We start from the raw sequence: 25,212 nt of genomic DNA on the forward strand, positions 1-25,212 counted from the left end.
GACACCAGACAGCGCTCTCGGGCCAGCCCACCACGCCGGCCACCTTGTAACTGAATGCCATCAAGCCTTCCCCTCAGTACGAAATAAAAGTTCTGATGACTGTTTTCTATGAGGCATATAGGAAATACTTTATTTTTAAGCTTGATATCCTAATAACTTTCAATGGCAAACATTTCTGGGACTTGATATTCGTGTACAGTTCCTTCTTTGTATCTATGAATTCAACCAACCACAGATCAAAAACAGTGCCAGAGAAACATGCATCAGCACAGACAGAACAAGTGCAGGCCTTTCTTGTCCTTATCCCCTAGGTAATACAACAGGACCACCTGTCACACAGTGCTTGCGTGGAAGGAGAGGATTAAAGCGCACAGGAGGGTGTGTACGGGCTCTGCAGGCACCACAGTTAGACAAAGGGCTTTGGCTACCGGGCTGGTAGGCAGCCTCGGAGAGAGACTAATCCCCAGGCACAGCAAAGCAGAAATATTGCTGCATTCCTGTTTAGATCTGAAATGTAAATGAAGAAATAGGCACAATCACTCATGGCACTTGACTCAATATTCTGAACATGAGTTTGAAAAGCGATGCTATGGACTCAATAGCAGGTGGCTTTGGGTGCTACATTAACTGCACACCCTCACAGGGCAACTGTGAGGGTAAAAACCAGTAGTTAAAAGGTAAGGGGCTTAAAACAGGACGACACACTCAAAAGCACAAATGGGATGCAGTTCCACCCTCCCATAGTCACGGCCAGGAGGGGGAGGGGAAACACACTGAAGTACAGGAGCAGGCATCCGTGACTGCGGAATTTCTCGAGCACTAAATATTAGAATCACATCTGGAAAAGACAAGGAGGGAGAGGGCACGACAGCCAAGTGACAAATAGCTCCTCCTAAATACTACCTCCACAGCATTTCTCTCAGAAATTAACTATCTGCCTGGAAAAACGAAGAGCAGAAGAAACTCAAAAGTTATTGAATTACAAAGGAGAACAGTCATTCTGAGGAGGATATTTACTTTTCAGAACGAAACAACTTAAATTCTATTAAAATGTGGCCTTAACATGTAGTAATTTGACACCTATTGAAAAGAATTCTGTATGTATTTTCCAGTGCTTGAAACTCTCAATAATGTCAAAAATATACCTCTTACTACTGTATGTTCTACTAATTATTCCCATATTTACCAACAGTAGCTTTCCAGTATTATTTCTTTTTTTGTTTGTTTGTTACTGGGGATGGAACTCGGGTCCTTGCGCTTGCAAGGCAGGCGGTGGAACCACTGAGCTAAATCCCCGGCCTACTTCCCAATATTTTTAAAGAACTGTTGAGATGTGTTAAACTAAAAGGACAGACAGGTTTGGAAGCCAAATGCTCACCACAGAAGCAGGCTTGTGGTCAGGATCCTAAAATCAAAACTCATCTTTCCCATTCTAGACAAGTTAACTTCTTCAAACCCCAGATTTCCCTTCTGTGAACTGAGATAATGACACTCATCTCTTTAGGTTGTTACAATAATTAAATAACATATGGAAACTACTTAACACAATGCCAGTGTTTTAAACCAATGTGAATAAGAAAAATGTGATGAAGTAATAATGGACTCAGTGTTTAACCTCTGGAAAGCAAAATTTAAGGCACTCAGTTCAGATTAGCCACTGGAGAATTTCGTATTATTCTCCAGTAAAACGCAATGCCTTGCACACAATGATCATTAATGAATACATACATCTATCCACCTGAGTAACTAACCTGCATCTCACCTGATGTGAAAGGACAGCGCATGTCTATTTCCACACTTGATTTTCTCAGTGTGGTACTGGAGGCTGAACCCAGGGGTGCACTCCTTTTCTACTGTGACACATGGTCTCACTGAATTCCCCAGGCTGCCCTGAAACTGATCCTTCTGTCTCAGCCTCCCCAGTACCTGAGATAACAAACCTGTGCTACTGCACCTGGCACATATGGTTGATTTTTTTTAAACCGCCAGCTGTGACTTATAAGTCATTAAATTTCAATACTGATTGCAATGCCTTCATAAACTATTAAGATTTTAAATAGGGCCAGGGATTTAGCTCAGTGGTTCCGCCGCCTACCTCGAAAGCACAAGGTCCAGAGTTCGATCCCCGTACCAAAAACAAAAAAAGGTTTTAAATAAAACTCATCATTAAAACAGGAACGCCTTTGCAATGTGACAGACCCTCCTTTCACTCTACTGGCTCACCACTGTTCACGTTACACTTACGTGGATCTTCCCATAAAGCTTACTGTGTAGTCTTAAATGACTATATCTCTAAAATTATCAAAAAACTGCATCTAAATCTGTCTTTTCTCCTTTAAGGCCCACTGGTAGGAAAAGAGGGTAAAAAACCAAATATATATTTTCCATATATAGCTTCATGTTGCTTTTTATGAGTTAGATTCTGTCCAGAAGGAAATGAAGAGCAGCATACATCTATCAGATCATTCATAAACTGCCGATGGAAGTGTAAGGTAGAAAACGTTTTGGCATCTTCTTATAAAACTAAAAACACTCAACTACAGTATGACACAGCAACTTTACTCTTGGGCATTTATCCCAGGGAAATGAAGAATTATGTTCATACTAAAACCTATAGGTCAGTGTTTATGGCAGCTTGATTCATAATGGCCCAAAACCTGGCAACAGCCCAGATGTTCCCCAATGGAGATGGTTAGACAACATGTGGTGCATTAATACTATGGAATACTACTCAGCAATACAAGGACCAGGCTTTCTATTGCTATACACACCTTGGATGAATGACCAGGGAATTATGCTGGGGGGGGCGGGGTTCAGAAGATTACATAGAGTGATGGTTTCATTTATAGAATATCCTGGAATTAACAACATTAAAGAAACAGAGAGGGGTCAGGGCAACAGGTTTGCCTATAAAAGAGAAACACAAGGGAGGCATCTTGTGCTGACAGAAATAATATTCAATGTCCTAACCACAAATGCCAGTATTCTGGTTGTAATCTTGTTCAACTGCTTTGTAAGATGTTACCATTGGTTACTACAAATTAACTGGAACCTGGCATACTACCTGGGAAGTTTTTCCACCTCTGAAACATACAAGCTGGAACAATACATAAGGGAAAGACTCAGCTGTGGGAATTCAAGTCTCTTTGTTAGTCACCTTTCATCTTTCTATGACTGCGACTCAGATTACACATCAATCCAGCACTCACACATATGAATGTTTACACAACCTTGAAACCATCATTTCATGAAGTAGCAATGAATCTTACTATGTGAGATGTGCTGTACTTTTTTCTAGGACTTATTTATACACAAATTTTTTTAAATGGTGACCATGGCCCATTACATTAATTTCATAATCTACTGAGAGGACCCTATTCTACAGTTTGAAAAGCAGTGCGATACAAATGTAGTAAAATGTTACCAAGTGGGGAATCCTGATGATGGGTATGAGGAATTCTTTGCTATTCTACCTTATTTGTAAATCTAAAATTGCCAAAGAAAATTTAAGAATCCATCCAATTCACCTTAGGAAGTAGGCAGGAAGTTATCGTAGTGCATGTCCCTCTTTATTTCCTAATTCTCCCTCCCCTGTCCTTACTATCACAATCTTTGCATATAACATGTTTCCAATAAACATGCTCAATTCAAAACCTGAACACAAGGGCTGGGGATTTAGCTCAGTGGTTTCGCCGCCGCCTGCCCAGCAAATACAAGGACCTGAATTTGATCCTGGTACCAAAAAAAACCTGAACACAACTGCACAGGCCAAGGGATGACTTCATAAAGTAGGTCTCTGCTGGACCTTCAAAGCAGCAGATTCTGATGCAACAGAAGACCATCAACAAACATGAAGTAAAAAATAACACTGGGTTTCCTGCTTACAAAATTATCTTAATCTATGTATTAATGAAGCCTCGATGACCAAGTACAGATTCACAAAAAATGCCAAAAGCCATTTTTTCCTTTTCTTATTCATGCTAATGGCATAAAGAAAATGAAGATGCACAGAAAAACAAAAGGTAAAACCTACATAGCAAAAAAACTTGTGAGTGTATTTAGGTAAACTTCTCAAATTCCAAGAATGAACTCTACCCCCTTGCTCCTTAGACAACTATCAATCAGGAGAAGTAAACACAATACCTCAAAATTCTGCTCCATTATGTTTCCGCCTTTGCTCAAACTCTCCATCATGGCCTTATTTCGAAGAATGTCTTCTTCACTGAGATGTTCTCTTCTTTTCCTGGACTCTAAAACAAGTCCATTCACCAGGTAAAAGTCTGCCAAAAAGTTTCCTACTCTTTCCTAAAACAAAATCAAATATTCCAAAATAATAAAGTTTGTCTTAGATTTTTAGAAGTCTTGAGATAATATTCTCCATAAACATGTAATACGTAGATGAAAATATTCCTTTAGTACTTAAAATGATCAAATTATTTTATATATTCTATTAAGTTAAAAATGCATACAATTATACATTTCCGATTTATAAAGGAAAATTTAAAACACACAAACATGTATAGTAAGTAATCTGAAAATGAGCTGAGTCCAAATAAAAATATAACTTAGTATTCTTTTATAATCTACTCTCAAGTAGCCCAAAGCTATCTGAAAACTTTACTAAAACAGTCAAATGTCCTGACTACAAAGGAGGAGTCAGGGCTAACACTGTTCCCATTTTATAGACAGAAAAGAAGTGGAACAAAAATAAACAGTCCGACTCACACAGCAACCTCTAGTGTAACTAGCATGGATGACCTGCTCCAATTCTCTCTTCTCTACCAGGACTAAACCTCACATTATAGCTGCTTCCTGCTCTCAGAAAAGGAAGAGAAAATAAAGTGGGCTTGCTCACTCTCATACAATTAGTGGTTTAAATTATGGGTTGAGGACAGGGAAACTTGAGTGTCATAAAAGACAAGAAGAGTGGTTACTCCTCTCCAGTGAAGTATTCCTGATCCTTCAGCATGGACTGTCACTTCTAGAATTCCCACTGGTGCTCTGGGTTTCAAATACCTTACTTCACAAAGAAATCAGTAGCCCACTGAAAACAAGCTTCTCACTTCTTGCTGCAAGCAAATGACTTAGTCTCCAACTTGCTGCCGTGTGCCAGCAACCCAGAACTGTGTGTTTAGGGTTTGTTTGCAGGTGCACCCTGCTTTGGGGCCTCCTTATTTGTCACCAGAAAGAAGAGCAGTTTGCACCAGTTTCTACCTACAAACTGGGAACAAGAAGCATGGCTGACTCCCCCCTTACCTGCCAGAGACTTAAGGGAGACACCTAGATGCTGTTCAAGAGCTCTGAGCTGCTTAGCACTAGATGAGCAGAAGTTTCAATTTTTATCTTCTCTCGAAGATGCATCTAATGCTGTCCAGAAGAACAGAGTACAGACATAAGAGTCGGCTAACAAATGGACTGCAATGTAGGATCTTACAACCTGGAGTCCTATGATGCCATTTGTTGCCAAACAGGCTTAGAGGAAAATCGATGAATCTAGAGCTCATAGATAGAATTTACCTGTGGCTAGGTAGTAATAATATAATCAATTTTTGAAACTATACACAGTGGAGCCTCAAGTTACAACCAGCCTGACATACGAACAACTTGGGTTAATTAGGTTAATGAAGATTCATCTGCCTCTTGTTATCTACAGCGTGTACCCAGGTAAACATCCAGATCTCAGCTGTACTGACTTAGTTACAACCAGCCCTGGGGAACCAATCAAGTTCATAAGGGTCCACTGTAATGAAAAAAACACTTACTGAATATAAATTATCAATAAAAGTATTAAGTATATAAGGGCCGGGGATTTAGCTCAGTGGTTCCGGCGCCTGCCTCACAAGTGCAAGTTCCCAAGTTTGATACCCGGTACCAAAAAAAAAAAAAAAAAGTATTAAGTGTATATATATTAAGTATATATAAAAGTATTAAGTATATATAGTTCCCATAATCCAGCCATTCATTTCTTGCTACCTGTAATTGACAATGCAAAAAAGACAGTAAATACAACATCATTCATACGGCAGAAAACTGAACACAAATGTTTATCTTAATGTTCCAAAATAAGATAAACAAATTACAATACACTTATAGTATGGAATATTATATTATGTTTTTATTTTGGAGACAGGGCCTCGCTTTGTAGCCCAGGCTGACCTGAAACTCGCAGTAACCCTTCTGCCTCAGCTTTCAGCCTACTGGGATCACAGGTGTGTGCCACCACACCCACCTGTGTATTTTTCAGAGTGAAGAAGCACTACATGGACTAATAAGAAAGGGCTTCTATCATATTGTAAGGAGCTAAAAAGACCTATTTGCAAAGCAACAGGTATGACACTTTATGAAAAATTAAGCATCAAACAAAGCTACAAACATAAACTGATAACCGTGAGCAAAGGGTTCTGGGATTGCAGGGATGGATGAGGGAGAATTCTCAGCACTACGCGTAAAGTTTTATGGTGGTTAATTATACTGTACATTAACTTGGCCATGCTCGGGTGCCCGGGTGCCAGTCAGGATGTTGTATCACGTATGAGAAACCTAAACTATAACTAAACAGTAGAAGAGTAGACAGATCGCAGGAAATAGGGAAGTGGCTCTTGATCAAATGGGAAGGGGATTGAGAGACACAGGGAGGGGGAAGAAAAGGAGGGAGCGAGGACGACAAAGAATTAAGATGTGTGATGTCCAAGTACCAACTCTCCACAGGAGTGGAATCACTGTGCTGCAGAGACGTACTAATGAACACACACACACACACACACACTAAGATGTGTGCAGGGGTTTCACCGCAGTGGCTGACACTGCTTCAGCAGACCGACCCCCACACTGAGGCTGGCCTCGTCTACCCATCGACAGCAGAGACAGTTTGAGGATGAAGCAATTCTGCCCCAAAACTGCAACACAGAAACCCTGCCCGAGTTTCCAGCCTGCAGATTTCTGGCTCAAGACCACATGGACTCTGCTCTGAGTTTCCAGCAGGACTGCTGCACAGGTCTCAGGCTGCCTGCTCCTGCAATCACACGAGCCATGTGACCAGCTTCTCCCTCTCCTCCTTCTCCACTTCTTTCTCTCTCTTACGCATTTTGTTTCTCAGAGAATCCTAATACAGCTTGGTTGGTTGCTTTTCCCTTGCAAATACATTCATTTCTCCCATACAATGAAAATATAATTGCTACAAGTGAATTTTGGCTCTCACCTGACAATTCTTGAAGTTAAGTTTAAAAATTTATAAAAATACTTCTTATACATTTCATTAAAAAATTTTTCAATACATTTTGGGTTTTTGGGGAGGGGGGGTTCCCCATTCCCCTCCTCTCCCTTTGACCCCTCTTTCTCTCCTTATTTACAAGTTGAATATATTTTGAAGAGTCTTTCACAGCCTCTTGTCGACAGATGCAATGGAAATTAGGGAAAGAATTCACAACTCACTAATGTAGAAGCTTAAACTGAAATTTAATGACAGTGTTGTAGAAATATGAGCTTATTTAATCTGAGTTTATAAAGAACATGAGAAACAGATACTAAATAAGTAAATGGATTTAGAAGTCTGAAAGTGAGGAGGGGAAAAAAAAAATCTAGAGAAATCAAGTGTATTCCTCTTTGTGCTCTGTTTTTGGAATGAAGTAGAATATATAGTGGAATCAGGTAAAAATCTTTAAGAAGGCAGCCAACAAAATTCCGTCTAACATTCAATCCAAATGAGGTAAATTTTCTCTTCTGGCTTTTCCAACTCTGCAAAACATTACAATTACCTCTCTGGATTCTAGGGAGAGAGAATAAACTACCTGAAGAAAATTCAGTAATCTACTTTCTCCTGCACAGCCATCACATTATTTGAGCCACATTAAATACCAATTTTAAACTTTAAAAATCTAGGTTTGTACATACTGTTTTATCTTCGCGAAAAAGCCATCCAGTTTGGGCACGCGTGAAAGAAATGGATTTGGTTGATAAAGTTGCAGAGTAAATATCGCTGCTCATTAAAATGTCAACCTCTTCTTCTGTTTCCATCTCTGACTCCTAGAGTGGGCAGAAAGGTTAAATGTAAGAATCTAGGTTTTCTTCAAAAGTTATTACAATGTGCTACATGTGAGAATAGTAACAATTATAATACTACAGATTTCAGAAGACAAAAAGGATCGTTTCCTAATAATGTGAAGTGCTACTTATTCAAAACACAAATGTTTACATTTCATTTAACCTAGTATCTTCTCTAGTAAATTAGAATTATGACTACCAATCTGTAAAAGCTGGACACATACGATACACTATTCTTACAGTTATATAATAGCATGAGATTTACCTCCTACGAAACTATGAAGTCTGCAGAGCAACCTTAAGGGATTAAGATGAGCGTTGAAGGGCCAGGGATTTAGCTCAGTGGCACTGCGCCTGCCTCACAAGCGCAAGGTCCTGAGTTCGATCCCCGGTACCAAAAAAAAATAAGAGTGCTGAAGACCTGAGACAAACTGCCCATAAGCAGCTGTTGCTTTCTATAAATACAGAGGATCTGACTTGAGGTATTTTTAAATTCAAAAACCCATCACTGTCATCTGAGTCTTTCCTTTTCAGTAAAATCTAAGGGGAGCAGGAGGAGAAGAGGGAATGGGGCTTTTGTATATTTCTAACAGAAAGGAAAGAAATCCATGAATATCAGCCCAGGGTTTCTAAACTTAATAGCAGCCTTGCTCCGGGTTTTATCCTCTACATGGGCCCCAGTGCCGGTACAAAACAACTGTGCGATCATTATTTTTCATGCGGGAAGAAAGGAAAGCTCGTGCCTGCATACGGGCCGGGCCCGAACAGCGAGCAAGGAGGGTGAGGTTCTGCTTCACAGCCGGCAGAGCCTGGTCTGAGGCAGCACCGCGAGGGCTGCCCAGCAGTGAGCAGCCACTCGGGCGCAGCGGCCAGAAGCTCTGTTCTCCACTCCCTTCCGCTGTGGCCGGGCCGAGGCTTATTTCTGTTCTGCGCCACCTCCCTCGCTGAGATGCGGTCCCTTCTTCTACCTCGAGTCCACAGAAAACTAGAGCGAGGGCTTGGGATCTTATCATTTCCTCCACCCAATAGAACATCTGACCTTATGCGAGGTGTGAGAACATATCCCTAGGTAACGTACAGCCATTCTGAACACAATTTTTTATGAACAAAACGAGACAAACAACTTTGGTGGAACAGGAAGGCGCACTGCGCCAGCTCCCCGGGGCCAGTGTGAAGCCCCGGCTCTCTCACCTCCCACGCCGCGCCCCTTCCTCCTTACAGCTTTCTTCCTCTTGAAAGAAAAGTGTGTGAGTGTGCGCACACACACACCACTGGCTAGGAAGAAATATGTCTGTACTGAAAACACTTTTCAGAGAAACACTCAGAACTCAGTTCTGGGATCAGAAACGGTGTCGCACCTCGGGGCTGCAGGGGGCGGGCGCCGCCTGGGGCACCAGAGCAGTCCTCCCGGGTCTGCAGGGCGGAGTCCACACACCCTCGCATGCACTCTGAGTCCTCTGCACATGGCGAGCAACATTGCATACAGTATCCATGCTGTGTCGATAGCTGTTACATTGTTCAAAGGACAATGACAAGAAAAAAGTCTGCACCTTTGGGCACAGGTGGATTTTTAAACTACTTTAGATCTACTGCTGATTGACTCTGAGGCCGCAGAACACGGGAATGTGAAGATACTGCTGTATTTTCTGCCCTAACAATTACTGCTCAAAACTAGCTTTCCTGAATCTCGGACAATACACGCACGCACGCACCATCCCTCCGGTGATCAAGGCTGTCACTCAGCCCAGCCCTACCGGTTTCTTTCACTGTCAAGTTCCAACTCAGCTGCTGCTCTTGGCCGTCCTGCTGTCGCTGAACATTCTAGAAGTCAGAGGACTCAGCAAGCCTCGGAAAGTCTAGAACTGGGGCCGGCGACCTGCACCTGGCAGGCCAACCCCCGGCACGGCCTCTGTAGACAGAACCGCACTGGACCTGCCGTGAGCTCCAGTAACAGAGGAGGGGAGCCAGGCAGCCCCGGAGGCCCAGGGTCACAGCCGCACGCCTACAGTGCTTATTTCCAACGTCTGCCTCGTTGGGCCTGGCCCATGCCTGACTGCTGTGGTTGGTACCAGAGACCAAGCAGAAGCCATGGCCGCTGAGGAGCATAGCCACACGCGGAGAAAGCTGTAGTAAGTATATATTTAGAAGCTCTGCAGCTCCAGGTTCAGTAAAAGCGTAAAATAAAACAATGGTCACGTGGCAAGGGAGGACGGGCACTAAGAAGGTGGCCTTGGGTGTGAAAATGCAAAACAGGCATTCTAGGTCCAGAAGCAGGAACAACGTGAACAAAAATATGAAGTCCTAAATAGCCTGGCACATCTGAAAACCTGCTGACAAGCTCAGTACAGTGCCTAAAATACCAAGGTAAGAAGACAGCTAAGCAGGCAGAGTTAAGCACAGCACCTAGGGAGGCTGAGGCACAAGGATCCCAGTTGAGCCCACACTGAGGAACTTAGACCCTTTAAAAACGTGTAAAAGGAGCTGGGGAGCCAAGCACTGTGGCTGCCGTATGCTTACAATCGCAGCACTGGGGAGGCTGAGGCAGGAGGACTGCTTGGAGTTCATGGCCAGCGTGGGCTACACAGTGAATTCAAGGCCAGCCTAGACTACATAGCAAGATCTGGTCTCAAAAAAATAAAACAACAACAACCAAAGAGCTGCAAAGGCCCTTGGCTCAATTCGCAGTACTGAAAAAGAATTTTTTTAACTTAATTTAAATAAGAGAGCAAGGAAAGTGAGTTTAAAAGTCAGGGCACAGAAAGAAACATGGCTTGCTAAGGAGTTTGCATTGCACTCTTAAGTAATGAGGAACCCTAAAGTGTCTTTAAGGAAAGTGGGCCTCATAAATTTGTTCTTCAAGTTCAGCACTCCTCAGAAGGGAGCCAGGAGACCACTAAGGCGCTGAGACCTATTGAGTCCATCAGGTCATCGTGGGAAGTAAAAGGACTAATCATAAGACACAGAAACAGAAGTAACCTGACGTGTCCACATGAGGAAATGTGGATTACGAGAGATGTCACTCCAGCTTCTGACTGAACAGAACAGAAGAACTCCAGCATTCACCCAGGAGGGGAGGCAGGGAAGGGCAGCCCTGGGGAGAAAACAGCGATGTTCTTGCCAAGTAAGGAGAATCTGAAAGGATTTGGGAGACCCGCGGAACTCTCGTCAGGAATCGGACAGCAGGGACAGCAACTTGGGCTCCACGCACAGGGATCTGGGACAGCAGGACGTCCGTGAGTCCCCAGTTGTGAGGGGAAGGAAGCCAGTGAAGCCACGGGGGCTCAGTTTGTAAAACTCTGCACATAAGGGCACATCACTATTTAAAGAGTAAGCAGAGAAAAACAAAAGGGAAATAAAGAGAAGTAAAAGCAACAACTGACCAAAGTCAAATCCAAAGAAAATGAAAATTTCAAGATCTGAGTGACCAAATAATAGCAAATATTTCAGAAAAGTCTACTAGACCGGACAGAGCAAGTACACGGATTCTGGCAATGGACTTGCAATGAATAGCCCCTAAACCCAAACCGAAGGCCCAGGGGTCAGCGATACCACTGATCCACAGGTTCGGCCAGCATCACTACACTCAACCCCGAACATTCCTTCTTCCCAACTACGTTCACACTACCAGCAATTCCTGAAACGCCATTCTTGAAAAGCTGTCTCTCACTTCCTACACCTCCGGAGTGAGTAGCCGCATGAGCTCCCGCCTTGCACCCTGGCGTCTGACCTTACCACCTCCAAGCCCTGACCGGCTATCTGCAAAAGGAGATACTGCCTTATTTGATGGGTTATTTTAAGGAGTTAATGAGGAAATCTGTAAAACACTTATATTATAATACCAGTATGTTGCAATCACTGCTTAATACATGGTGGTAACTGTCTCAACATTAATACAATACTGGTACACAGGGCATCTAGGGGGTCTAGCATTTATTAGATCCTTGATAAATCCCTGAGTTAAGTGAAAGAAATATATACAATGATTTCAACTAAATTTTGATCAAGCCGATGCCTTCTTTAATAGTCTGTAACACTGTTGCCAGCTGCAGCAGGTCCCAAGTCCTCTTTTCTGGGTTTTAAGGCCTTTCGTAAACTACCTTCTCATTCAATAAAGAAAGCTTCACTGCACTCAGATAAATCTCCTTTCTGAATCTCAAACAGACTATTCTTTTTTTTGGTACTGGGGATCAAACTTGGGTCCTTGCGCTTGCGCAGCAGGCAGCGAAACCACTGAGCTAGATCTCCGGCTAAAACAGACTATTCTTATTCTACTTCCCTGTACTCATCCTGTTTCCTCTACAAGAAATATCCTTCCTTTATTGTCCCATCTTTCTAAATCTCCATTGCTGAATACTCATTTCAGTAGTGCACACACAAGGGTGAGGTCTTGTCCATGGATACAACGGTATGAAAGGCTCACCTGGGAGATACAAGGAAGAAGCAAATGGTTGTGGTGAAGGACGTGATAACATGGGGAAAGGAAGTGATAAAAACAAAGGCAAAATAAAAACACCAGTGACAAAAAAAATTGATTTAAAAATCACTTGCAGGGCTACCAATTTTTCTTTGGTTTACAGGAGGGAAAGGAAACAAAGGATAAATATTATGGATTTTCAATGGCAGTAGCGGAAGAGCCATCGTGACAGAAGGTAGATGATGCTGAACCATAAGAGGATAGATGAAGAAACGTGAGCCAAAGACTTAAGAAGAGCAGAGCACAGAAATAGCCAAAGGTGTTCACACGAAGGAGGCAGAGGTCAGCAACGTTACAGACCAGAGGTAAAGGAAGGGAAAGCTCTGGAAATAAACCATCTCAGCTACACCTTATGCTTTTAACACTGATTACACAGAGGCTTGGCTAAACACACACTTTATTTTGACTGGTAAGACGGCGTGCTCACCTCATGGTGTATTCGCTGATAAACTTTCTGTTCATTGTCTAATACTACAAAAGATTCAGAGGGTGCCGCATCCCCATTGAAAATGAAGCTTAAATCCCCTCGTTGGCACTTCATGTCAGTAAAGTCTATGAGAGTCGTGTTGAGCCTGTGAGAGATCAATGGGTAAGAAACTGACACAGTTCTGAGAAAACTTCATGAATTAGTAAACAAATTTTTGCCTTCAAAACACACTAAGATGCCAATACCATATTTCAAATTTAAATTTATATATAAAAGCTAAATTAAAATATTTTATTTAAAACTTATTTTTTAAGATGTATGTTTCACTTTACTAAACATATACTTCATTAACCCAGTAAGAAAAAAGTTCCCCCACGGTTGAAATATCTCCCTTTCTGTACCTGTATTTCCAACCATTCCCCTTATTGCAGCCACTCAATAAAGTGACTTCCACGGGGAGGACAGCAAAGCAAAGGCGCTCTGTCCGTGTCCCCAGCTGTACATGGCAGGGGAGCGCAGCAATACGCGGCCGCAAACTTGGATTAAGGAGTGCTTTCCAGTGCACACCCAGGCTTGCTGTCTTATCTTCTGATAGCAAACCTGACTTCATCCTTCAACTTGAGCAATCACTTAACCGACTGAAAAGCCCGGCCTTGCTGTTAGACTTTCCAGGTCCGGGCCAGTGTTCTCTTTCCCAGTGAACGTTCCACAGCCCCTAAGCCCTAGAGTCATCCTGTGCCAAGCGCTTCTAGTCACACAGTTGCCTATTCGTGGTGCTCTTCGGTACTCTGGCCCTGGCAGGGTCTAACCCATGGGCTGGTCTTGGACAGAATTTCACAAGTCATTAATTATTGAAATTAAGGAAAATACTATAATAAAAAGTTTACAAGTACCCAAAAGTGCTTCAGCTTACACAAGGCTTCCTAGGTCACCAGATCAGATGCACCCTGGCTGAAATGTTGCTCAAAACACACAGCACTTAATCTAAGAAACTGTGTGGCTTAGCTGTCAGGAGGTGCTGATCACACCCAGGAAGTCCCTAAGTCTCTGGGAGAGGCCACACTGCTTGCTGAATTTCTAACACAGCTATCAGAACTCATTACTTCCTGGGTTTCTCAGTTCTCGTCACGGACAAAGTAAAGTGGGTTAGCATTCCTGCTTCCCTACACAGGAAAAGCGGAAATATGGAACCTAGCTTGCATGTTGCAACAAAAGAACATCTAGGATTACATATGATTTATCATCAAAACTAATGACTTTGGAGATTATATTATTAATAGTTACACTATGATAACAGAGGTGACCAGACCAAAAAAGCCAGTTACCGGATGCAGATGCACACATACTGTATGTGCCATATGAAACAGTCAAACCCTCAGAGTGCAATCAAGAAGCCCTAGGAGCACAGCTCAGCAATCTCTATGGGGCGAGGCCTCCCTACCGCTTCAGAGCTGAATGCTAGCTCCTGGCCCACTCCTAGCGGCCTGCTCCCTGTGCTACTGAGTATGGCTCATCATCACTGTGCATGGGCCCAAGGAGGAGGAGGCTCATTTATTTCCTTTCTCTATAAAACATGGGTTGCTGATAACATCAAGGATGAACAGATCTTTTTTTGTAAAATGTTCTTATAAATTCTCTTGCACTTTTTGCACCTATAAATGAATTTTACATGAATCAATCCCCTCCAGCCTTTTCTACTTCTAGACCCCTACACACTCAAATTCATCTGGAAATGTAGAAACACAAATACGCCAAATTTTACAAATTTTATAACATGCACATGTATGCACGTACCATAAATACATATTTATCAAGATACAGAGGCCTATTGAACTAATTAGGATTACATAATTTACCTACATGCCATGTGTAAATATGCCTATGTTATCAGACTAAAGGTAAAGACAAAAATAAAATTATGAAATGAGTAAAGTCAGATCCAAAAATCAATGTTAGTTATAAAAGGAAGAGAACTGGAGACAATGAAATGAGCCTTTCAGTCCTCACTCCTGGACAGATGGCTGAATAGATGACTAGATGGACACATGGACACGTAAGCAGGGAAGGGAGGATTATGGAAGCGATGGAGAAAAAGGCAAGAACTGGTCTTCCTAGGATGTCCTTCTGCCTTTAAGAAGTCCGACGTCAGGAAAGTGACCATCTCAAATCTTCCGTTCCGCTCACTTTCCTCCCTGCCTACTGTATGGCCTATAGCAGAGTAAAAACTGTATCCTCCCTTCAGTCAAGATTTTAGGCCTTTGATTCCTTATCTATACTATGTCTCAAATGAGTGAAGTATTTGAATACATTACAGCATTTTAAAGTTATTATAAACATATAAAACTGTGGATTCAGGAAGAAAATTTCCTCTAAATCTCAATTTTCCTTTACTCAGAAGAAAAAAAGAATGAAATCGCCTTACCTGATATTGATACCTTGTTTGTATATTTTACATGCATCAGAAGGCAGAATTCGGGAAAGTAAAGGCACTGTATTTTAAAAAACAAAAGGCAAAAAATAACTACCTAAATTCTGAGACATTTATAAGCTTTTAAAAGAGTAATAAAAAATATTTTACTAATTCACCAAATTAAAATAATTTCCTTTAAAACAGTATTTTCCCACTTAAACATAACATAAAGCAATTCTGAGCAACCTGAAGTGTCAACTACTAAATCCTCCTCGACCGGGAAACAGAGGACTTAGGCCCGTTCAGTATAATCTGGAAAAACATCGGGAAAGCAATGTGGGTAACAGAGACATCTTTGAACCAAGAGCTGAGTTTAAGTTTGAACCCAAAGATACGCCTGGGCTGTTTGCTGTCCCTCAGTTTCAAAATGTATAAAATGGAAACATACTATTTACCTATTACTCATATCCTATTCTCTAACTCATATCCATATCACAAGTTATACTCCGGTAGTTTAAATTATTTACTATTATGTTTTGCCAAACAGAAGTTATTCTACAGATGAATAAATCTGCATCACAGGCTGTAGTAAACTACCATGCACACACACAAAAAAGTGAAGCTCAAAATTCTTGAAATGAAGGCCATGTCATATATCACATAGATAAGTAAGGCTTTATATGTATGTGTGAGAACTATTACATGTAGCTCTTATAAAATTCAGTGGGTGTTAAATGGGTGATAAATTAATGAGGTAGAAAAAAAGTTTCACAGAAAACTAAAAGCTATTTTTAAAAGAGACACTAAAAGAAAATTAAGTACTCTTTAGTTAATGTTTTCAAAAGTATATTTTCTAGTATAACACTAACGGCATACTGAATGCATCAATGGCTCTTTTATATCCTTAGAGGGCATTTAATCCAAAATGATTTCCAACATCAAAGACAGCTTCCTTGACATTGTTAGTATAAAAATAAAAAGTTTATTATCCAGAGGAAACATAAGTACCCTAAGTCAAAAGATATAAGAAATCATTTTCTGATAAAACTTTTCCTTTTTTGAACAAAAGCTAGGAAAAGCAGTAATAGTGCAAATCTGTAAAAGATCAAAGCTCTTCCTTCATGTTTATTAATTAGGTCTGTCCTACATATTTGTTGTAAAACAAACCAAAGATGATTAGAAGTAGACACAAACACTATAAGTTCATTGAACTTATTACATGTTCTGCAGTAGTTATGATTATCTATAAAAACAAAATTTACTATCATATACCATTACCCACTTAGCAAAAATCAGAACAGGAAGATGGAAAAGCAGACAGAAAACAAGCTGGGATTGAGGAGCAAAAGTCAAGGGAAAAAATGAAGGAAAATCATCAAGCAAAAAATTTTTTTAAAAATCTGCTAGCTCTTAATGCATTTAAAAGATACATAATATACACTGTCCCAATTCTGCAATGACTTCATGAGCCAGTACTTCTGATTCCAATTCACAGGTTTTCTATGTCTGACAACCCGGGCTCAAATAATTCAAGCGCCTTCAGACTTGCTATTAACTTTGAGCCTACTTTCTCCAATGAGGGAACATAAAAACCAGCATGAGAAAGAGTAAGCTGCTCTGATCTCAGTATTCCCTGTTTCCCTTTACTTCCGGCTTGCCTGTCTTTCAGTACTGCAGTCTGAACCCTGCACCTCTGCAGTGAGCGCATCTGCTCATCCCAGCGCCCTCCCCTCTGGAGGCCAGCTCTTGCTAAATTGGCCAGGAAGGGCTCAAACTGGCAGTCCTCCTCTCTCAGCTGCCCAGAGTGCTGGCATTACAGGCTTGCAAAGCCGCACTGACTTCGCCCCTCTAACAATGGGTCTTGACAAGGGGGAAAACTCCAGAAGTTCAGTAAAAAGGTTTATCAACAAATCTAATAATAGAGTTTTTTTAAGTCAGAAGTATCTGGGCTAAATAGAAGCCAAAGGGTTTAGTTCTCAGTGGTGACATGGCATTTATCATAGCTTTGACGTTAAATCACTAAAATCACTTTAACTATGAAACAGAAGTGCTGACGTTTTTATGTCAAAATTAAATTCTCAAGGAAGAGATACTTTTTGACAAGTACCTCAGGGGTTGTGTCATGAATTCGATTAAACAATGCTTATAATATAGTTTTAACAACTGGAGATGCAAATACAATTCAGACGTGATTATATACATTTATATCTCTTCATATAACTGAAATGCCATTTAAAAAATTTTATAACATTTTATTCAGGAAGATAAACTGACTATGTTAGAATTTAATCCACTAATGTTTATGAAGAAAATCAGTTAAAGAGCCAACACTGTCTAGTGGATAATGCACTTTAGGGCAACCAAACAGTACTGGGGTCTTTTCCTTTCTTCCTGCAGGGAAGATCCTGAACCCAGGGCCCTACACATGCTAAACCACCACTCATACTCAGATACATCCCCAACTCTGGACTCGGATCTAGAAGAGGAGAAAAAACATACTTAGGCTTTAGATCAATCTGACTTGGAGCTCTACTATTACATGGAGCTACTACAAATGTCTTTTTCTGTGCATTCCAGGACACCAGGACCTCTGAATAATATACAAGGTATGAAGGCAAAATAAGACTATCAGAATAACTAGACCATGAATAATTTTGTTGAAGCAGAAACTAGCTCAATGAGCTAGAGTTTTAACAATGTAGGAAAGAAGTGCTTACATTTAGAATTTAAAATCCTAAGTTTAAGGAAGAAACACACGAGGAAAACCTTACTCTTCCACGCCATAAAGTGTGACACAATGTTCCAATGAGTAAAGCACTACAGGTATGCAAACGTGGTAAGATGTCTGCAATACAGGAAGTAAAAACAGCAACTTGTGGGACGTACAGTATGATAATCCCATGAGGGACAGAAACTAAGGAGACATTTATTTGCATGTGTGTATACACACACTTTCAAACACTGAAAAGGATCTGAAGGTATTCACAGAAGACCTGAGCGGAGCCACTGGAAAGCAGTACTGGGAAAATTAAAAATACCTGATCATCTTCTGTAATGTTCAAAACTTTTTCCGTGAATTTTCTTTTTTTTTTTGGTACTGGGGATCGAACTCAGGACCTCACCCTTGCCAGGCAGGCACGGTGCCACTGAGCTGCATCCCTGGTTACAGTGAGTTTTGTATTAAAAAATCTACATAGCCTGACTATAACATGGGTGTTAGCCTATGAACTGTACAGTACGTGCACATCATAAGACTGATTTTTTAAATGCTGGTAACTTTGTTACTTGGGAGAAGTCTGACTTGTACTTAAAAAGCTAGGGGGTGGGGGGAGAGGACGACTGTTGAAAATACAGCTAGTAGAAAACTTAGGTATTACTAGTTAAGAAGAAACAAAAACTTTCTTCTCAAGATGGTAGAAAATTACTAACTTTTAATATAATAAAGAGAAGTATTAATGGGTTTCAGATTTATCGCTGTATTTGCTTTTTCAGAAGATGTAGAAGAATTAGAAGAAATGACAGGGCTGGGGATTTAGCCCAGTGGTTCCATCACCTGCCTCGCAAGCGCAAGGACCCAAGTTCGATCCCCGGTACCGAAAAAAAAAAAAAAAAAAAAGAAGAAATGACAAGTAGTGCTAATTAAAGTTTAAGTCAGGAAACTTGCCAGGAATTTTACTACTATAGGTATACTGTCTGATTTCTATTTTCTAAGTGAAAAAATGAAGCTCAATTTTCAAACCCAAGTGCATTTTGAGAATATCATAATTTCATTAAAGATTAATAAATATCACAATATAACCTGTTTCAAATAGTTGTATTTATTGATCTCCCACAGGCATAAAACTGAAATGTCCATTATTTTTCTTATTTGATAGGAACAAGAAACACTCACTTATAATAATAGGTAAATAGATATAATACAATATACTGCATTATATAGTAAATTAATGTAATAATTTATAAACATAACACACATAATCACAACATATATAAGACACACACATCGTAGTTCCCCAAAGTTATATAAAATGTAATATAGTTCAAATATTTCTCAATTTGTAATTACTATCATTACTTGGGAGGATATTATTGAACAGTCAAATAACTATGTTACAAACATTATAATTCAGATGCTTTGCAAACCATACCAAAGTTTATTATACGCAAATCTTTATGGATAACGTTTTTTAAAATCTTTAATGAAAACAAAATTTCATGGTTTAGTTACTAAAATAAGGTCACTAATACTAAACTTCCTGTTCAGACACGCAGGTTTTCCCCCTAGCTGATTCATGTTTTAAAAAGCCAAGAAGCAAGCTATTGTGGACAGGCCTGTAATCCCAACTACTTGGGAGGCTGAGACAGGACAGCAAGTATGAGGTCAGCCTGGGCAACCTAGAGAGACCTATCTTCAAAAAACAGGTGCCGGGGCTGGGGATTTAGCTCAGTGGTTCCGCTGCCTGCCTCGCAAGCGCAAGGTCCCCAGTTCGATCCCCGGTACCAAAAAAACAAAAAACAGGTGCCAGTGGGGGGAGCTGGGGATGTAGCACCCCCTGAATTTGATCTTCCATACCATTTTTTAAAACTAGAGGGTAGACTCACCTTGCTACAGCAAATCACTAAATGACTAAAGTATCTAGGTCAAAATTAACATCTTTCATAAATAATTGGACCAGTGTACAACCAAATAGTATGTAAAGACAGTAGCTGTATAAATTATGTAAGTAGCAAAATGACTGAAAGATGACAAAATATAATCAAGTAACATTAACCAAATTCTTCACATTTGGAGATCTAAGTACTACATTTCCAACTTTCTTAAACAGTCCACTAATCCCAAAAATATCTTCTTCTCTGAAAATTCTATACATTAAATTATAATTTTAAGCATATTTTAATGTTTTTAAAAATTGTAATACAGTTCTCAAACTTAAGAAGTATAAAAGATGCTGATTAAGTTGGGATAATTACGTATTACTACAGGGCTTTATATTCATAAAACTCAATGTTATGAAAAATAACTTTCCTTAGTACGCATCAAATTTGCTATGCTAAGAAAGGCATGTAAATAAGCTTTTGGCATGGATTATCTCTGCATAAATACATATTTCAGAGTAAAAAAGCTCACACTCACCCCAGCTTTGAAAATCCCAGTGAAGTTCCAGATAAAAATCACCTAGCTGGAAAATGGAATATGAGTAATTACTACAAGCACCATTGTTAACAGCTCATAGACCTGCTTAATATTTTGCTTTTCTTAAAAATATTATCATTACTGGTGCATAGACAAGAATAGAAAATAATACTGATTTTAATGTTCAGAGTCTGAGAAAGAACAAAATATCAAAATGATTCCACTTAAAGCACTGCAACAGTACATGCTAGTATAATTAATTACAAAGAAAAATATGCATCCGGTAGGTTTTAAAAGAACCTATTAAACATGTAAGAATATATTTGAAACCGACAGACATTTAAATTTGTATTAAAAATTTCATTTCTCAAAAAGATAGCAAATTAGTCTTTCCTATTTCAAATACTGAAGAAAGTAAATGCAGATAGTAGATACTATGGCACCCTAAGTAAAGTGGGGGCCCTTCTATGTGTCTCCAGATCTGGAATAAAAGTAAAGAAATCTCAGTGGCGCTGCACCTGCCTGGCAATCCTGAGTTCTACTCCCGGTACTGGGGGAAAAAAAAAAGTAAAGGAGTAAGCACCCGAAGAGAAGCCAGGCTCTGGCACCTGTAAGCACAGTTCTAAGGAGAATAGGAAACAAGCATTTCTCTTCAGCACAGCACACGCAGTTCGCACTCCCAGGGCTGGGCAAAAGAACGCTTTTCATGGAAAGAAAAGGCTAACTGCTGCTTCATGCAGAGCAGCCTCAACCATCAGAGAATCCTCCACTCCAAAGGAGCATTACTCCATTCATTATGACTCATCATTGAGCACTTATCTAATTTATTAAAAGTAATAAACCTTTATCTGCCTTTTCAAATAAAATGGGTGCTTCGACGAAGATTACATTTGTACATTATAACCACTGTATTTTGTTATTTCAATTAGTTAATAATGCTTGAAACTATACTTAAAATATTCTTAATGGATAACGTTCTTTAGCTCCAAAATAAGCCAAAAAATCAGCCTACCTCTTTGAGGGCTTTTAATAATCGAGGTCGTTTTTCTTCAACACTTTCCCTGGATTGCTGCTTAAGCTTCCTTAAAAGAGCCGTAACTAAAATTTAAATTAAAAAACAGTTAGTTGACAGTTATTTTAACCATGCTAGAAAACACTGGCTTACTGTGCATGTAGTCAGACAATACATGTTTCATATGTTTGTATATATACATGTTCACATATATTTGGACGGGTAGCTATAATTCCAATATATTTTAAAGAGTCAGACATCAAAGAGCAATGTTTAAACTACTGAAGGTCTCTTGCAGTAAAATAAGTTGAGACACAGAACTCTGGGTGCATGGAATATACTGTATATGTATATTTTAAATATATATGATATACATACATACACATAGACAGACATGTGTGTAAGAAAGAATAACTGGTAAAAAGTGGCATGAACCCTCAAGAATGAGAAGAGCTTTCCCAACATCGGCTTGTATTCACACTGATTTTTCCTAGTTTTATGATTAAGGATCTACCTGCTTTTTTAAGATTTCTCAGTGGTGCAGTGTCCTGTCACACTGATCTCCAGGACAGTCTCAAGCACAGTACATCCCAGAAATCTTTTTGGACACTACTTTCCTAAAAGCATGGCATCACATGCGACTGCTCTTAGGTGCATCTGGGTTTTTTCCCCACTGGAGTTTGTACTCTCACACACCATTAACATAGTACGGAAAAATAGAAAAATGAGCCCTGCTGTATCTAAGAAAAGAACTTAAGAAAACCTGAAACCCACCACAGTAATTTCTTAACTGTTATAAAATTAAGATTTAGATACTTGCCAAAGTTTAATACCCAGCTTTTCTACTTAGTAGTTAATGTAAATTTGTCAAGTCAGTTAATTTCCCTAAACTTTGGTTTGTTTTTCCACTTTTTAAGTAAAAGTAAAATCTATTAGAGAGGGTTATGACAATCAATATAAATCCCTTACTACTGTGCCTATAATTAAGTTAATGAAAATTTTATCTACTAGAATGAAAGTCTACATTTGGCAAAAATCAGCAGATTAATCCCTACCATACATCAAAGTTAGGAAGAATATTAGACTTTAAAATAAGCCTAGCAAGCCAGGAGTGGTGGCGCATACCTGTAATCCCAGCACTCAGGAGGCTGAGGCAGGAGGATCGCTGTGAGTTCAAGGTCAGCCTGGGTTACATAGTGAATATAAGACCAGCCTGAACTACATAGTGAGACCCTGCCTCAACAAAAATAAAAAACAAAATAAAATAAAAAATAAGCCTAGCAAAATATGAAAAATTTACACTGGGGAGATGTATACATTAACACGTGCTGATTTCCTCCTAGTCCTGGCATATTCTTCATATACATGTATCTTCAGAGTTTGGGGGTTTTTTACTATTGTATAGTATGCACTTTGATAAACCAATTCAAGCTGCATGTGGAATACAGAAGTAGCAGAAGAATAAAAAGAGGAAGACAAGGGAAAAGGAAGAGGAGAACAAAGACAAGGTGGGAGGGAGAGAGGAACAGGAGAGAAGGTGAAGGCATGGACAAGATTTACTGTGTCCACTTAGGCCAAATCAGGAAAAGCCCGGAAAAGAACATGAAAAATAGGATCTACTTTTCTTTCGTAGCCACAAGTCTAACTATAACTCCAATATATTTTAAAAAGCCAAAAGTCAAAGAACAATGTTCACTGACAATCTCTTCAAACAGAAGCTGAGACACAAAAGCCAGGGACATGGGACACAGTTTCCGCTGCGCCATGAACATGCTCTGTGAGCGAGATCAGCAGTTTGTGAGTACTAATCTACATTTCAGTGCCAAATTGTTAAAGCTTCTCCCAACCTGCAAAATAATTTAGAAAACCTGGTAACTAGAGTAAGCTCTTAATAAATTACACATTTTTGTCCAATTTAAAGCCTCATCTTCCTACTGCTTTGGTTTAAAATCTTTATTAAAATGAAATATCAAATTGTTATAAACTAAAAAGCTAGCTTCCATACAGTAGTCCCCAAATAAAATTTTTTCTAAGCTGTAAAATGTATGAATTCCAAGAACCAGTGATCTAGATAATCCTTCAGAGACTCCAAATTGTTCGCATCTGACTAACCTTCCTGTCTGCTATAATTTAACTTTAACATCAAAACTGTATTACTCAAATGTAATGTAAGATTCTTTTTCCGGTTCTTTTCCATTAAAAGCTCAAATATCTTAAGAAATATTTATTCAATCTACTTTGCCTTTGAGGTGAAATGGGCTTCTGCTAAATATAACGAATGGAAAGAATTCCTCAATAGAAAAGGTCTCTTCAGGGCCGGGGATTTAGCTCAGCGGTTTTGCCGCCTGCTGCGCAAGTGCAAGTTCCCAAGTTTGATCCCCGGTACCAAAAACAACAACAACAACGTACCGCAATTATATCTGACAAAGTATTCAGTAATAGAAAATTATATACTCATGTGCAAACATGATTTGATAGCAGCAACTACTACGCAGTATTTGCCCATTAAGATACAAAGATGCAGTCCCTAGGATTTCACTTAAAAAAAAAAGCAACATCAATACAAACTCGCTTAGGGAAGCACAAGCATTCAGAAAGCAACGACACAAAATTACCAGTACTTCCAGTCCTATATTGTAGGACTCTTACAGATTGATAATGACTATAAAATTACTTTCAGGGCTTAGATATTAGAATTCATACAAAACTCAAATGCAAAATTTTTTAAAAACACAAACACAATACAATTCATCTTTCTCTTTCCTCCCTCTCCCACTTAAGTTTCCAGTCTATCTGGGGTAAAGCTTTGGAACTATGCTTCCCTGCTCCAAGTAGTCCTTAAATCTGCATCTTCCTCCTAGGCCCCGGTGTGCTTCCCAGGTCCTCCCTGGATGGCGACAGAGACAAAGCCCCCTGGACAGGGCTCCCCAGCCCCCATGCTCTTCCTCCTGCACCCTGTGCTTTATTCATGAGATCGCCATCGGCCCCAACAGAGGCAGTGGCTTTCCTGAGTCCCGTCCTGACTCCTACCCAGAAGACAACCGTCTCTGTCCGTTCTCTCACTTATCTTTCTCATCTATCCTTCCTTAACACAAACTCACCTAACTTGTTAAAAAAATGTTCTCTTCTGAAAAATCTTTTGTATCTTTGACTATTAATTAAAAGTCTTCTTACTGAGCTAATAACGCCGCTCCCTGCTCTCGCGTCCTCCAGGGCACTGCGGGGACCGAGCGGGAGGCGAGGACGCTGGAAAGCACAGGACGCTGGGCTCAGGGCGGTGACCTCACCGGTAGAGGCCCGCTCTCAGCACTCGTCCCGCCTCTCTCCCGACCGCCAGGGGCCGGGACACGCACTGCTCCCTGAAACACGCCTGCTTCCCACTCACTTCCACCTCTACACACATCCTGCTCTGCTCCACTGCAATGTCCTCACTCACCTGGTTAACTCCTAAAATCCCTCAGTACTCCCTCCGATAACCAAACTCCTTGTACTCTTCCCACTTCGGAACACTGCATAAGATTCACTAGTCTCTCCACCAAGCGGGAAGGGGTCCTCAGTGTCTGTCGAAGCTAAGGACACATCCTCCTGGGCCTCGGAGGGCCCTAAGTACTGCACTTAGAACTCAGTGCAGGTCCCTGCCCAGGACGCGTTCTGACTCGCGCAGTGGCCAGGCGGCAGAGCTGTCCTAACTCACAGGCAGAGATCCCAAGGGCGG

General features: G+C 40.3%; 1 protein-coding gene across 5 annotated transcripts in view; it reads right to left on the bottom strand.

Moving 5' to 3' along the window:
- The window catches only part of Ankrd13c (ankyrin repeat domain 13C), a 72,926-nt gene that overhangs the window by 17,856 nt on the left and 29,858 nt on the right, over positions 1 to 25,212 (bottom strand). For all 5 annotated transcript variants that reach the window (XM_004841455.4, XM_021255549.2, XM_021255550.2 and 2 more), the window contains 6 exons: positions 21,498 to 21,583; positions 20,486 to 20,531; positions 15,364 to 15,430; positions 12,942 to 13,086; positions 7,891 to 8,022; positions 4,144 to 4,305 (listed from right to left, as the gene is read on the bottom strand). In XM_004841455.4, the coding sequence (XP_004841512.1) occupies positions 4,144 to 4,305; positions 7,891 to 8,022; positions 12,942 to 13,086; positions 15,364 to 15,430; positions 20,486 to 20,531; positions 21,498 to 21,583 (638 nt within the window). The remainder of the gene's footprint in view (positions 1 to 4,143; positions 4,306 to 7,890; positions 8,023 to 12,941; positions 13,087 to 15,363; positions 15,431 to 20,485; positions 20,532 to 21,497; positions 21,584 to 25,212) is intronic.

The sequence above is a fragment of the Heterocephalus glaber genome, unplaced genomic scaffold, assembly GCF_053883595.1.
Source record: "Heterocephalus glaber isolate CG9 unplaced genomic scaffold, H.glaber_assembly_v1.0 deba00001442, whole genome shotgun sequence".
Classification (NCBI taxonomy): domain Eukaryota; kingdom Metazoa; phylum Chordata; class Mammalia; order Rodentia; family Bathyergidae; genus Heterocephalus; species Heterocephalus glaber.